The sequence below is a fragment of the Leptopilina boulardi genome, unplaced genomic scaffold (genome assembly GCF_019393585.1).
Source record: "Leptopilina boulardi isolate dan_hultmark-lab unplaced genomic scaffold, ZJU_Lbou_2.1 LbouV2_154, whole genome shotgun sequence".
In the NCBI taxonomy this organism is placed as follows: Eukaryota; Metazoa; Arthropoda; class Insecta; order Hymenoptera; family Figitidae; genus Leptopilina; species Leptopilina boulardi.
Genome location: NW_026137701.1, coordinates 568,472 through 582,910, shown reverse-complemented (window position 1 = coordinate 582,910; position 14,439 = coordinate 568,472). Strand labels below are relative to the sequence as shown.

Genomic DNA, 14,439 nt, shown 5'->3' with positions numbered 1-14,439 from the left:
GAAATTTTTTGTTTTTTACGAGATAATCGTAAAAAACCATTATTTTATGGTGTTTTTTATGGTTTTTACCATGATAATCAAATTTGCGCCAATTTTCACTATCATTTTCGTAATCAGCGCACCAAAATACGTTAGTATACCAAGTTTTATTAAAATCGGAGGTACCCCTACTTCGGAAGTATATCCCTTTTTTTTCAAAATCAACCCTTATTTTTCGATTTTCACCCCTTCGAGAATTTTTTTTTTTTTTTTTTTATTTTCATTGGAAAGCTGAGGTTTTTTCCCATGAGCTATGTAAATATGAAAATGGGACAACAATAATTTTGTGAGAAACAGAATATTAATGTAGGCGGTGCCGATAACTGGTATACCTAAAGATCATCTTCGAGGATTTAGGTAGGCACCGCCTACTTTAATATTCTGTTTCTCACAAAATTATTGTTGTCCCATTTTCATATTTACATAGCTCATGGGAAAAAACCTCAGCTTTCCAATGAAAATAAAAAAAAAAAAAAAAAAAAATTCTCGAAGGGGTGAAAATCGAAAAATAAGGGTTGATTTTGAAAAAAAAGGGATCAAAAATTTTTTTTTTTAAATTTTGTATACATTTTTGAAAAGTACGTGAAAAATGCATTAAAATTCATTATAGATAAATTAAAATCCATTAACTTTTGTCATAGTTATACGGATTTGAAAATGACAATGTTACCCTTAACGTCAAAACTTCAACCCCCTCTACTTTCTACAAATATTTTTTTAATGAGTTTATATTTTAGGGATTTATTACTATCATATAGGAGAACAATTTACCAAAGTATGAAGCCAATCCCAGAACATTGACTTTTTGGGCTGGGGCGATTGAAAAAGAATCTCTCATATATATACAGTTAATTGAAGCTAACACAGCCACAGAAAAAATAAAAAAGTTCTGATCTGGAGGTCTGACCAGGTTTACCATATCTTTTTGGGGTCCCTGAATCTGAATCCGAGGCCCATTTAACCCCATAAGTTTAGAATTTTGTAATAATATCAAGAAACCCTAAATTTAAAATACGAATTCATAAAAAAAAATTTTTTTTGATCTGGGTGTCTGACCATGTTTACCATATGTTTTTGGGGTCCCCGAATCCGAATTCCATTTAACCTCGCATCACAGAAAATTAAAAGGCATTAAAATAAGCTGCAACGCTTATTATTTTAATCTAATTTTGCTTATTTTAATCCATTTTGGTATTAAAATAAGCAAAATTGGATTAAAATAATAAGCGTTGCAGCTTATTTTAATGCCTTTTAATTTTCTGTGATCACCTTAGGATTTCTCCATAACCTCAAAAAACACATTAGAAACATATTTTTTGATATTATTACAGAATTCTGAACTGATGGGGTTAAATGTGCCTTGAATTCGGATTTAGGGATCCTAAAATGATATGGTATAAACATGGTCAGACTTTCAGATCAGAAAGAAATTTTTTTGCTTGCTGTGTAGCTCAATTAAAGGGTTTTTTGAGGTTATGTCAAAATCCTGATCTGATGAGGTTAAACAGACCTCGGATTCGGACAGACCCCAAAAACATCAGATCATCATCAGATCAGAACTTTTTTTTATGTTTTTCTGTGGCTTTGTTACCATTAATACTGTCGATTCAAATTATCATTAATTAATTTGACTATTAATTGAAGCTTATATTATCATTATTATATTTTATCGTAATTGTTCGGCTATTGCTAAATAAATCTTTTCATTTAGAAGTAAAATCTCAAGGAATGACAGAAGTGTACGATAATTAATTATGAATGATTCTGATGGAATGAAATCGAAGTCAATAAATGAAAAATAACATTTTTTTAAAAATAACTTTTCAACTCTCTAAATCTGAATATAAGTGAAATTTCACTTAGAATGTTTCAAAAGTCTTCCACGTAGAAAAATAAGTGAAACTTCACTTATTTTTAAGTGAAAATCACTTATTTTTAAGTGCATTTAAACTTATTTTTCTACATGGAAGACTTTTGAAACATTCTAAGTGAAATTTCACTTATTCAGATTTAGAGAGAAGAGTCTATAAAGATTGTAATATGCGATTATTAAAATAGCTGTACAATAATAATTCATTATAGTTAATAATTTATTAGAAAAAAAAATGATGATGATAATATTATGATTACTATAATTATAGTTTTATAAACTTTATAAAGATTCGTACAGTTATTTTATTGTTAATAATTTGTTAATCCAAAAATTATTAACAATTGTTTTACTCTAAAATAATCTGTGTTATTTTTATTGATACCTATATATATTAAATGTTTAGAATAAATTATTAATTTAGAATTTTATTTTTATCAAATATCTAAAGAAAGTACAGTTAAAAAAGTGTGAATGACAAGTAGTAGTATATTATTTTAGTGTTATTATATAATAAAACTAGATTTACAAAAAAATATCAATTTGCTCGTGACATGATTGCTGTGAAATTATAAGTATAATTATTAGTTAACAAAAAAATAAACGTCAACTTTTCAGGGACGATATATAAGTGAGATTTGTTTTCCATTTTAATATTAGAAGATTAAGAATTTATTAAGAAATCTTTATTATTAGGAACTTCTTGATTATTAATTTTTAGAATATATTAAGTTATATAACTTTTTATTGACTATACTAGAAAATATTATTATATGTTAAGAGCAAAAAAAAAAAAGTTAATTTATTGTAAATGTAGAATTGTATATTATTATTATTGTCAGAAAAATAAAGTATTATATTTTAATTAAATTTTTTTTTTCTGTTAATTATCTGCTGAATTCATTTATTTGTTTTAAGAACAAGCGTATATGTTATAAAATTATTTTATTTAATAGAAGTAAGTCAGTTTAAACATAACGAAGTGAACTCGATAGAGGATGTGAAAAGACTGACTATGTATAAACACAACTGTAGAAACAAAATTTAATCAATATTCTGTCCCATACAAAGAGTTAATAATAATTATCACTTTTCGCCAGTTGAATATAAGTTTCATTATAAATGGACAAGTTCTACAGACATTATTTTTTGTACCTATAATTATGTTTCATTATCGTCTAAAACTCGAGAGACACTATATTATTAAAAATGTTCCTTTATAGAAATCTTGTTTGAAAAAGATTATGGCTAAAGCTATAGAGTTACTAGTATAAAGCACAATGTTAAGAAGGGAAGATACAAGTAAAATTTAATCGATCTATATTCTCTCTTTTTTCGAGTACATACTAATTCAACTTAGGATTTATTAAACATCTTACAAATATTTTATTTTTGCAAAATTCTAAATGAAAAATAAAATTTTAATTTGAATTTAATTTTAAATGAATGTGAAATTAAATAATAATTGATCAATTAAATAATTTAAATTCTATATAATAGATACTTATTACCTTATTGCATATTAATATTTATTGATTTTTATGATTAAAAAAATTTAAACTTGACTCTTTAATTTAAACTTTATGTAAAATTGATATATTATTAAATATATATATATGAAAGATATTTAATCAATGGTGGAGAAAATTTTAATCAAATAAAATGCAAGAATCGAAAAATATTAAAGTAGCAGAATTCTCTTTTAAGACAATATCTTATATTGGACTTTGGCGTCCGATGTCTTTAAAATCATTATGGAAAATTCGAGTTTATAATTTTTTTACTATTATTATTATATTATATAAATTTTTTTTTTTCCACCAGTTTTTTAATTAAACTTTATCAGAATAAATACAAAGCAGAAATGCTTGTAGAGAATATATTTTCATTTACAACTATTTTTCTATTATCATTTAAAATAGCATATTTCAACTATCATAAAAAAGAAGTGGAATTTTTAATTAAATTATATTTACAAAAAGAAAATCTTCCTCGTAATATTGAAGAGAATGTAATTTATGAAAAGTTTGAAAATAATGAAAAGTTAGTAGTTGTAATTACATATACGACTAAAACTGTATTTATTAAAAATTATCTTTATGAAATTCAGGCGTCTTATATGATTTATTTATATTTTACTGTCTAATACATGTGTCTAGTTAGAATTTTCATTTTTCGAATTGGCATTTGATTAAAACTCTTTTAAAACAAATTTTTACTTAAGAGTGTCGAATGGTCTCTTAAATTCTTTGGCATTTAATTATCGCCCTAGTCTGTAAAAACAACACACTGAACGTGAAAATGATAAAAATTGATTTTAAAATATTTTTTTCTCGATATACGGACACTTTTTAAAAAATCGACCATCCGAAAGATTGTGCGAATCCATACAAAAACGCGATTAAAAAACGAAAAGTAGGAAAGTAATATAATGACAACTGCGACGTTGTGCTCCCTGCATGCTTCAGCCACCTAACGGCTGTAGGACGTAATAAAGCTGTCATTATATTACTTTCCTACTTTTCGTTTTTCAATTGCGTTTTTGTATGGATTCGCACAATCTTTCGGAATTAGGAAATTTATAAGATAATGATCCTTGAATGAATTCAGTTGAATGGGGTCGTCCATAAATTACGTCACACATTAAGGGGGAGGAGGGGGGAAGTCAGTAATCAGTACAAAAAATGGCGCTAATGTACGCAATAGTGTGTGACATGGGGGAGGGAGGGTCAAAAAAGGTAAAAAATGTGAGACGTAATTTATGGACGAATCCAATGAGAATTTTGTTAAATTAGAATTCTTTCAAATAAAAAGTTAGGTAAAAATAATTTCTGTCAAATAAATATTCTGTTAAGTAAAAATTCATTTATTAAGAAATTATGACGCAAATGTTATTTAATTTTAAAAACAATTAAATAATTTAAAATTGATTACAATAAGTAAATAATTAATATATTTGATCTTATCTTATTAGTCTCACAATTTTCAGATTCATTGAACGTATTTTTGTGATTTCTTCTTTACTGACAGCAACATTATATTTGTTTTTGCCATTAATAAGTAGAAAAACAATTTCCCTACCGTTAAATAGATGGGTTCCTTATTCTATTAGTTCTAAAACTATATTTTGGATGTCGTACATAAATGATATCATAGTTGTTTATGTTTTGGCTTTAACATATGCATCATTTGATTCGCTTTTAATAATTTTCATGAAACTAATTGACACCAATCTTGATATTTTCATTTATCGTTTATTGAAATTGCAAAATATTAAACAAAACAGTATTGAGAAAGTAGATGTTTATCAACAAGAGTGTAACATCGTAAAAGATTGTGTAAATCTTCATCTTCGTATTTTTTTGTAAGTTTAAATATTAAATAATAATAAATCTATTTATTTAAAATTATTATTATTAAAATTATTATTAAAATTATTATTTATTTGTTTAAATCTATTATTTAATATTAATATGTTTTAGTCAATAAATTGTTAAAAAAAAACTTCTTGATTCTCGATATGTTAAGCTACTAATGTTTTAATTTACAGAATGGAAAAGACATTAAATGACATTTTTAGTCTCCTAATTTTTTTCCAGTTCTTCATTTCCATATTAAATATGTGCACTAGTTGCTTTTGTTTAACAAGAGCTAAAGTAAGCACTGGATATTTTTGGAAGTTAATTATGACAATGACTTGTTTTATTTCTCAAATATTTATCTATTGCTTTCTGGGTGAAGAATTAACACGAAAGGTAAAATATTATAATATTTTTAATTAATAAAACACATCTATGAGGAATTTCATATGAGATTGAGAGGTCACCTCTCTAATATTCATCTTATGTTTTTGAATAGGGATAGGGGATCTAATTAATAATTTTAAATATTTATTATTTTTGGATTATAACTTTTTTATTTTTTGTTATACAAAAAATGTTGTTTCAATATTTTTTAAACACCAAAAAAAAATTGAACTTTAAGGGAAAAAAATATAATTTTAATTTTTTACTTTTTTTTATTAAAAAAAAATAAATTTATTTAATTTAATTAAAAAAAAAATTTTAAAACTAGAGAATAAACCTTTGAAACTTTATTTTTCTACCCCCTGTTTTTTTCATAAAAATAAAAAAAGCCTTCTAAAAAATCGTTTTTTAAGTTTATTGTCTAGAATAAACCCTTATGAAGAGATTCGCGTTTGAAATTTGAAATTATATATTACAGGTTGTCCGCAATCACCTGTACCAAAAAAAGGCACCTTTTAGATGACGCCACCTACAACTAAGAAATTGAACTAAATACACTCAAAAATATTTTTTTAAATTTTCTCTATGTAATGTGCAATAATGTCCAAAAAGAATTTTTGCAATTTATTTAATATTTTTCTTACAACAAAAGTTTTAAAACGTGTACTTTTTTGTCAATTCTAAACCAGAAAGTCCCCTTAAGTAATAGATTTTAATTTATAAAATATAAACTATTATTTATATAAACAATTTTTATAGTTTCACTTTTTTATAACAGGGTTGACATAAAAATTTTATTTTCTTTTTCTAATTTTCAGTCAGAATTAAAATTCTTTTTGAACCTGATGAAAACATTTCAAGAGGTTTTCAATTATAATTTTTAAAAAGAAAAGTTTGAATTATTTGTGTTGTATAAAAAAATTAATAAAATTAGGAACGATTAAAAAAAAGTGTCATTAATTTGTTAATGCAAATAACTTCAAAAATAATAAATATTTTTAATTAATATTTGGTATATATGGTTAATTAGTCGCCCTACCCCCGATCCAAAAACGAAAGATGAACCTTAATTATTTTCGTATGAAACGCCTTCTATAAAAATAAAATAAAATTGTTGCACTCATTGCAGAGTTTGTCTATTTCTGATGAAATATATCAAATGAATTGGACTTCATTAACAATACAAACGAAAGAAAAATTAATATTGATGATGATGAGGTCACATCGCCCCATACAATTAACTGGCACTTTAATAATTACACTATCTGTTGAAACATTTTTCAAAGTAATTTTTTCGTTTATAAATAAAAGATGAATTTAATTATTATTCGCTTTTATGGGCAAAAAAAATTGAAAATTTATTTTTTTTAAATTTTAAGATAATTGACAGATTTTCTATTTTCAGGTTGTAAAAGCGTCTTATTCGTCTTTCAACTTATTAAGGCAAACCAATTGAAAACAGTGACACTTGATAAATTTGTAAAAATTAATTTTAAACAATTTAAAAATAAATGGTTATGCACAAGTGAAAAAAAAAATTTTTATTATGAAACTTTTTTAATTTAATTCACTTGATCTGGCAAATAAGTTTAAAAATTTAAATAAAGCTTTTAACATACACTTTGAAGTATTAAAATTAGTTATATTCCGTTATATTTTCCTCAATAATAATTAATGAACAATAATAAGTAAATTATTTTAAGTATAAAGCGAAATTATTTTGACTTAAATTTACTTTTGATTAATAAAATTAAAATTCGTCAGTATGCCCTAGTCTTATCTCTACTTCTCTTATCGTCATTATTTTTTTTACATTTGAATTATTATAATTTTCAAAACACATATGGGTCACGTAAGAACAATTTTGCATATTGTAAATTCATTACTTTTTTGAATTATTGTAACGGTCGCATGAAGTTTACAAAGAAAATTAGAACTCATCAATCTGCAATCGTTTCGAATAGTTAGCACCCTTTTTCAACTGCTAAAATATTGTCCGTGAAAACGAAATAATATTTCAGTTTGACTCATAAATATTTTAATTTTTGTATTATTTAAATATTTCGTTCAAAAATTGTTGCATTAATTTGTTATTAATTTTTTTTCTTTTATACTAAAAAGAAAAAAAATAAAAAGAAGATAGAGAAAAAAAAGAATGAGCAGTAGAAGAAGAAGAGGAAGAAAATTTTTTGACATAAATAATTTTTAAATTTCAATTATATAATTATATTCATCAATGGTTATAATAAAGAATTATAATTTTTAAGAAACATTTTTTTTTTAAAGATCAATTAAACATTACATTGTGGACAATAGAATTACAGTTGTCACTATTCAGTTACAGTTACAGAGTCTATATAGGAGGTTCAAACTTGCTTTACTGGTCACTTGTACAAGTATTGTTCAGAGAAGATGAAGAAAAGATTATTTTCTCTTCTCTTTTTATCATTGTCAATTATAATTCCGCAAGTGATTTCGTATTCAAAAGTAACGAAGAATGGCAAGCAAGACGAAAAACTTCAAGGAGAACGCGTCGAAATATCTAGGTAATCAAAGGGCGCAAGAATTAGTGATCATTTAAAAAAAACATATATACATACATATATAGACCAACGGGTCATCATCTTCCATCAAAATCAACTCAGCACAACAATTATTTTCCTAAAAATAGAATCCTTTCACATCATCAGTACAAAAAATTATTTTTCACAAATTCATTTAATTTTAGACTCTGCATAAATAAAAAAAAATTTCTTACTATTTAAGAACGAAAAAAAAAATTAATTAATCTTCATTAACTTCAATTATTATTCAACTGCAATTTAATTTCATGTTTCAACTATAAACTTTAAATGGACGTCATATAATGTGTGTCATAGGTCTTTAAAATTCTTTTCATTTTTAATGTTTTTTTTTTCTTCATCAAATAGATTTACATAAATGAGTATTATTATATGGTGTTTTAAAAGGATTTTGACTTCCAAGAAATAGATGATTTAATTTTTTTTCTTTGTTGATATTTTTAAAGAGGAAGAGAAATAGAATTTTGTGCCAATTTTTTTTTCTCAAATTATATATTTTTATAAATAATGATCGCTTTTTATAGATCGAAGGGCCAAAAAAATGAAGGTAGAAGTGTGCAGGATATCGTAATTACTGCCTCTCCAATGTTCGTCAATGCCAGGAATCCTATTCTCAAACCTGGAGAAGCCATTGATTATCCAACAACCAAAGGGTGAGGACGTAGACGAATTTTTTTTTTTTTTTTTAGTAAATAAGAATACAAAATTTTCATATGTTTTCACTTTTAGTGAAATTTTAATATTTTCTCCTATTTAAGTCTTTACAATTTTAAAGTTTAAAGCTATATATATTTTCATTTTTTTTTTATCAAAAAAAAAAACAATTTTTGCAGTTATTCAACATTAGATGAAAGCATGATTTCAAAATTGAATTCGATGCCACTCAAACAAAATGTTCAAGAGAGATTTCATCCCCCAGCTCCCTTTGAACACGTATTGGCCCACGAAAATGCAAAAAGACAACAAAATCGACCAGGATCAGGATTTTCAAATCCTTCAACATTAGACGCAAGGCCATCGCCAATGGGGCCCGATATTACATTCACAAAACCTATGATTTCTGAGACCTTCGATTATCCACCCTCTAATTTCGACTCTGACGGATCCATAACTTCCAATTCCGATCTCAAGGTAGATAATTAATTTATCAAAATAAACTTCACCTATAATTTATTATTATTATTATTATTATTTATAGACAATGGAAATAATAATTGAAATAATGAAAAATTTGAATAATTTATTATAGAAATTTTTGGATAAATCATTAATTTTATTTATAGTACTTATACACGGAGAAAAAAGAATTGTTGTGGTTACTAAAAATTAAGTCCGGTGAACAAACAGAATTGTTTGATGAACAAAGAAAATTGTTATAGAACAGTTGAAATAACAAAACTAAATTGTTAAATCGGCAATACAATTTGTTTTATTAACAAAGCTTTGATCCGTCTAATACAATTTGTTCAGTTTCTTCGCCTTCGAAAATAATCGATAGCAGATTTCCGTAGGTCATATCACCAGTTTCATTTGCATTAAAATCTTTGGAACATGCAGCTTCTGAATCAAATTCTTTGACTTGAAACCAAAAAATTATTTTCAGTTGAAATTTGTTATTAAATAATATTTAATATACATTTTGTATTTTTTAAGGTAAGGTTATGTTCAATAGTAACCTATCTTACCGATTAACGATGAAATTGTCTCATCATCCATTCACTACACTTGTAATAGATTTCTCACTTTAACCGGATTAATTATTTAACAGGACTTCGTCATTTACAAAAAAACTAATAATAAAAGCAAAAGTGGCATTTGTGCCAGAAGCAAACGACGCGACGATCTGCACGCCAGTTTGCGAGAATTCAAGATGACCACGTGACATGGAACAATAAACCTGTCAGCTGAACAAATCCGGATTGTTCCATCAGCAATCGACAGAGAGTTTGCTTCTGCAAATGTACGGAATTGCAAACTGAACAAAACTGACAACAAAAAATTCGTATTGTTGTTAAAACAACATACATTTGTATTGACAACAATCCGAATTGTAATATTAACATTTCGAATTGTAATATCAACAAATCTACTGACAACAATCCAAAAATTTGTTTGCACCACAATTCCATTTTTCTCCGTGTAGTATACTGAAGTAATCAATTATTTCTGCTGATTAAAGCAGTACTACAAGCTTACCGTGAAAGCTTACTGAGCAATCTTGCGATAATCTTATTGTGCAAGCTTTCGGTAGGATTACTGAGCAATCTTTTGGTAAGCTTACCATACAAGTTTGGATCAGGTGGGACATTTGAAGCTTGCAGTAAGCTTGCGGCAAGTTTGCCGTGCAAGGTTGGCAATATTGCGCGTTAAGCTTGAAATAATAATTCATTCAAATTCGATGGAATAACTAGTTTGTAAAATAAAAATTCGTTTAAGTAACAATTCTGTATTATAGAAATTTGGTTAAATGAAAATTCTGTTAAATAATAATTCAAAGAAATCAAAATTCGGCTACAAGTAAATTTTAGATAACGAAATTCTGTCAGACGTTTCGATGGTGACAACTATCCTTATTACAATAATTTATAATTAGTTTTTAATACTATTAATTGTAATTAAATTAATTAACTAATTATAGATTTTTGTAATCTCTTGAAAAGGATATAGTGGCTACCATTGGAACATCGAAAAAATAATCATATTTTTCCTAAAAAAATTTTTTTTAAATTACTTTGGATTATTGACCTGAACCTTTAAACATTTATAATACTATAAAATCCAAAAACTGATTTTTTAAATAACACATTTTTGTTATTTTAATAAAAATAAATATCTTAATCAATGAAACCCACTTTTTTAAACATTGTAAAGTAAAATGTAAAACTTTGGTATATTCCGCTCTATTTCAGTATACCTTGCTAAGGTTAGTGCAAGATTGCCAAATAACCTTACTTTGAACCTAAAAAAATTTTCTTTTAATGTTCCGTCTAATTTATACAATTTTATTATATAAATTTGATTATTATATAAATTAGATAATACATTTAAAAAAAAATTTTAAGGTTTAAAGCAATGTTATTTGGGAACCTTGCACTAACTTTGAAACAAGCTTACAAAGCAATCTTGTAGTAACCTTACACTGCAATCTTTCGCTAAGCTTACCATGCAAGCTTGGGTCAGGTGGGACATTTGAAGCTTGCGGTAAGTTTGACGTGAAGCTTGCGGCAAGGTTGCTGCAAGTTTACGTGCTGTCTGGGATGAAAGTTCTGCAAATTAAAGATTTGTCGTTTTAAGAATTCTTTCAAATGTAAATTCAAACAAATAAAAACTCGATAAAAAAAGAATTATTTCTAATATTACTTTATGTAAAACAAAATTTTTTTAAAATGACTATTCTGTCTCATGAAAATTTCAAAAAAAAATAATTCTGTCAAATTCAAATTCGAATCTGTTAAATGAAAATTAATTCAAAAAAATAAAAATTCGAATAAAAATAAAATTTAGGTTATGAAATAATTCTGTCAAATGGAAATTCTAACAAATTCATTCTAGAGCTTATTCGAGCGTCTGTTAAATAATACATAAATAAAAATGGAAAATGAGTATAAAAAATTATCAATAATAGTTTTTGTTGAATTAATTTTACATCCATCATTTATTATATTGTTGATTAATTTTTACGAGGCCTTTAAATGGAAAACAGGTGTTTACAATTTTTAAAGAAATTTATTATTTAAGGACAATATGTTTCGACAGTATATACTGTTCTTTTTAGGTCCAATGCCTTTTTTTTATGAAAATAAAAATTAATAATTGACAATGATCAAGATAAATAACAACATTTTCCTGTAATGAACAAGAAGCTTTAATTTAAATTTAAAAAAAATTACCTCATAAGGAGGAAATGTTGTATTTTAAATGATTACATTTTAAATGTTTATTTAAACAAAAAGTAAAAAACAAGTAAAGAAAATTTCCATTTAATTTAATAAATTTCTTTAAAAATTTTAAACATGTTTTCCGTTTAAAGGCCTCGTAAAAATTAATCAACAATAATAGTTTTTATTGTCTAAATTCATAATTTTAACTGAACCTTAACAATGATTTTAATTAACAAAAAATATTTAAATTCGTTACCAAATTCTCTGTTTTAATATTTTTGTTTTTTTTTTTTTTTTCTAACAGGCACCATCATTTTATGCAACTGATTCCTATCTGAATGGCCATAAGATGAATCATAAACCCCATGATTCCTATGGTAACAAACCAACAATATATGGAGAGGATCCTCCAAAATCAACGGTGTATGAAACTCAATTTGATCATCCTCCTCCCCCCATTTCAGTTGATGGCTATGTTTCTGATCACGACTATCAACATGATGTAATCTATGATCACATTCCTGATGACGATCATCATCCGCATTATCATCATGATCATCATTACACTACCACTACAACAGAAGAGCCTGAAATGAATGATCAACGTCTTAGCAAGAGGCCTTATTCTTATTATTATATTGGTAGAAAACTTTGGTATATTCCGCTCTATTTCAGTATTTATTTTATCATTTATATAGCAGCTCTAGTTCTCAAGAGTGTTGCCAGGCACAAGATTAATTTTCCGGCCAATTTAGCATCAGTTGCTTCAAATGCAAGAAGTTCTGCTCAACAAAATCAATTGAATTGGTGGGATTATACAATGTGGATTCTCGATGCTATTGAAAAATATAGAAAAACGTGAAAAAAAAAATGATATGTATTGATTGTGACGCATTCTGAAGAAAGGGACCTAAGAAGCAAAAAATTATAGGTTATGTTTATGATACATTTATATTTTAATTTAAAGTTTCTTTTTAATTATGTAAAATGAAAATCAGTTTTTATTTTTTTATGTATAATAAAGACTCAATAGTTTGTAATTGAGAGTTAATATTTTATCTATTTCCACTACAAACTATCATAAACATAACCTATAATTTGTTGTTTCTTAGGTCCCAAATAAATAGAATATTTTTTTCAGGAAATCTACATTCCTGGATATAAACGTCCTTAATGTAAAATAATTATCCAATCGGGTTAAGACTCAAAAAAGCTGCCAAAGACAAAAAAAACGAGATTAAATATCTCAATATTTTATAGAAAATATTTATTAAAAATAATATTGTAAATAGGGAATTAAAATTTCACTTTAATATAATTATGTGTCCGTCAGCATTAAAAGGGACTACTTTATTTTCTTTCATAAGAACTATATTCGCATTAATGTTCACGCAAAAATATTCCTTATTGAAATCAAAAAAGTTGACCCTTTTCATGCGGACGGACACAAATATTTTGTACAACTTATTTTGCTATAATGTATGATAAATTATTTGTATTACGACTTCAATTGTTCGTTAAAAAATTAAAATAATGTTACTGAATAAATGCTATTTATAAACTTAGAAAATAATTTACATTAATTTTATTTTATACAGATGAAATAATTACTGATTTTTTATCTATACTATGTAATAATTGTACTTTATGAAATTAATTATTCATAATATGTAATTATAAAAAAACAATGAGTGTAAAAAAAATAATAAAATTTAATTTGCATTTGTCAAAAGAATCAGTTTTTCATTATATTCTCTACCTTGATAAAAAAAAGTGAAAAAAATAATAATTAAAATTTTTAAACACTAATAAATGAAAAATCATAAATATCTTTTTTTTAAATGTCAATAGAATAAATTAATTTATATGATTATAAAATTCAAATATAATTATGACAATTATGATATAATGGTTATAAATCAACTAACTAAATATATAATAATTACCTTAATAATAAAAATTAAATTTAGCAATAATATTGATAATAATAGAATTAATAACAACAATAATAATAACATTAATAATAATATTAATAATAATAATAATTTATGTGAAGATCACATGAAAAAAACAATGTAAGTATTTTGATAACTGTACGGTTCTGATCTATAACTGAACTATTATTAAAAGAAATTCTTCCAATTAACACCTAAGGATTAGATTATTATTTTAACGGGATTTTATCGTGACTTGCTAATCATTTAGACTAATAATGACAATGAAGTAAAATGCGTTTGATATTTCGGTGTGTCACTATACACGATTAGGATTTTATTTTTATATAATTAAACAACAATCATTGTTTGTTTACAATGGTATGA

General features: G+C 25.2%; 1 protein-coding gene across 1 annotated transcript; it reads left to right on the top strand.

The window, feature by feature from the left end:
- Positions 1–8,062: 8,062 nt before the first annotated feature.
- Positions 8,063–13,670, top strand: LOC127276815 (uncharacterized). The gene is made up of 4 exons (XM_051297476.1): positions 8,063–8,201; positions 8,762–8,890; positions 9,071–9,368; positions 12,423–13,670. Exons 1-4 carry the CDS (start codon positions 8,068–8,070, stop codon positions 12,978–12,980), a joined length of 1,119 nt encoding a protein of 372 aa, XP_051153433.1. The 5' UTR covers positions 8,063–8,067; the 3' UTR covers positions 12,981–13,670.
- Positions 13,671–14,439: the final 769 nt, after the last annotated feature.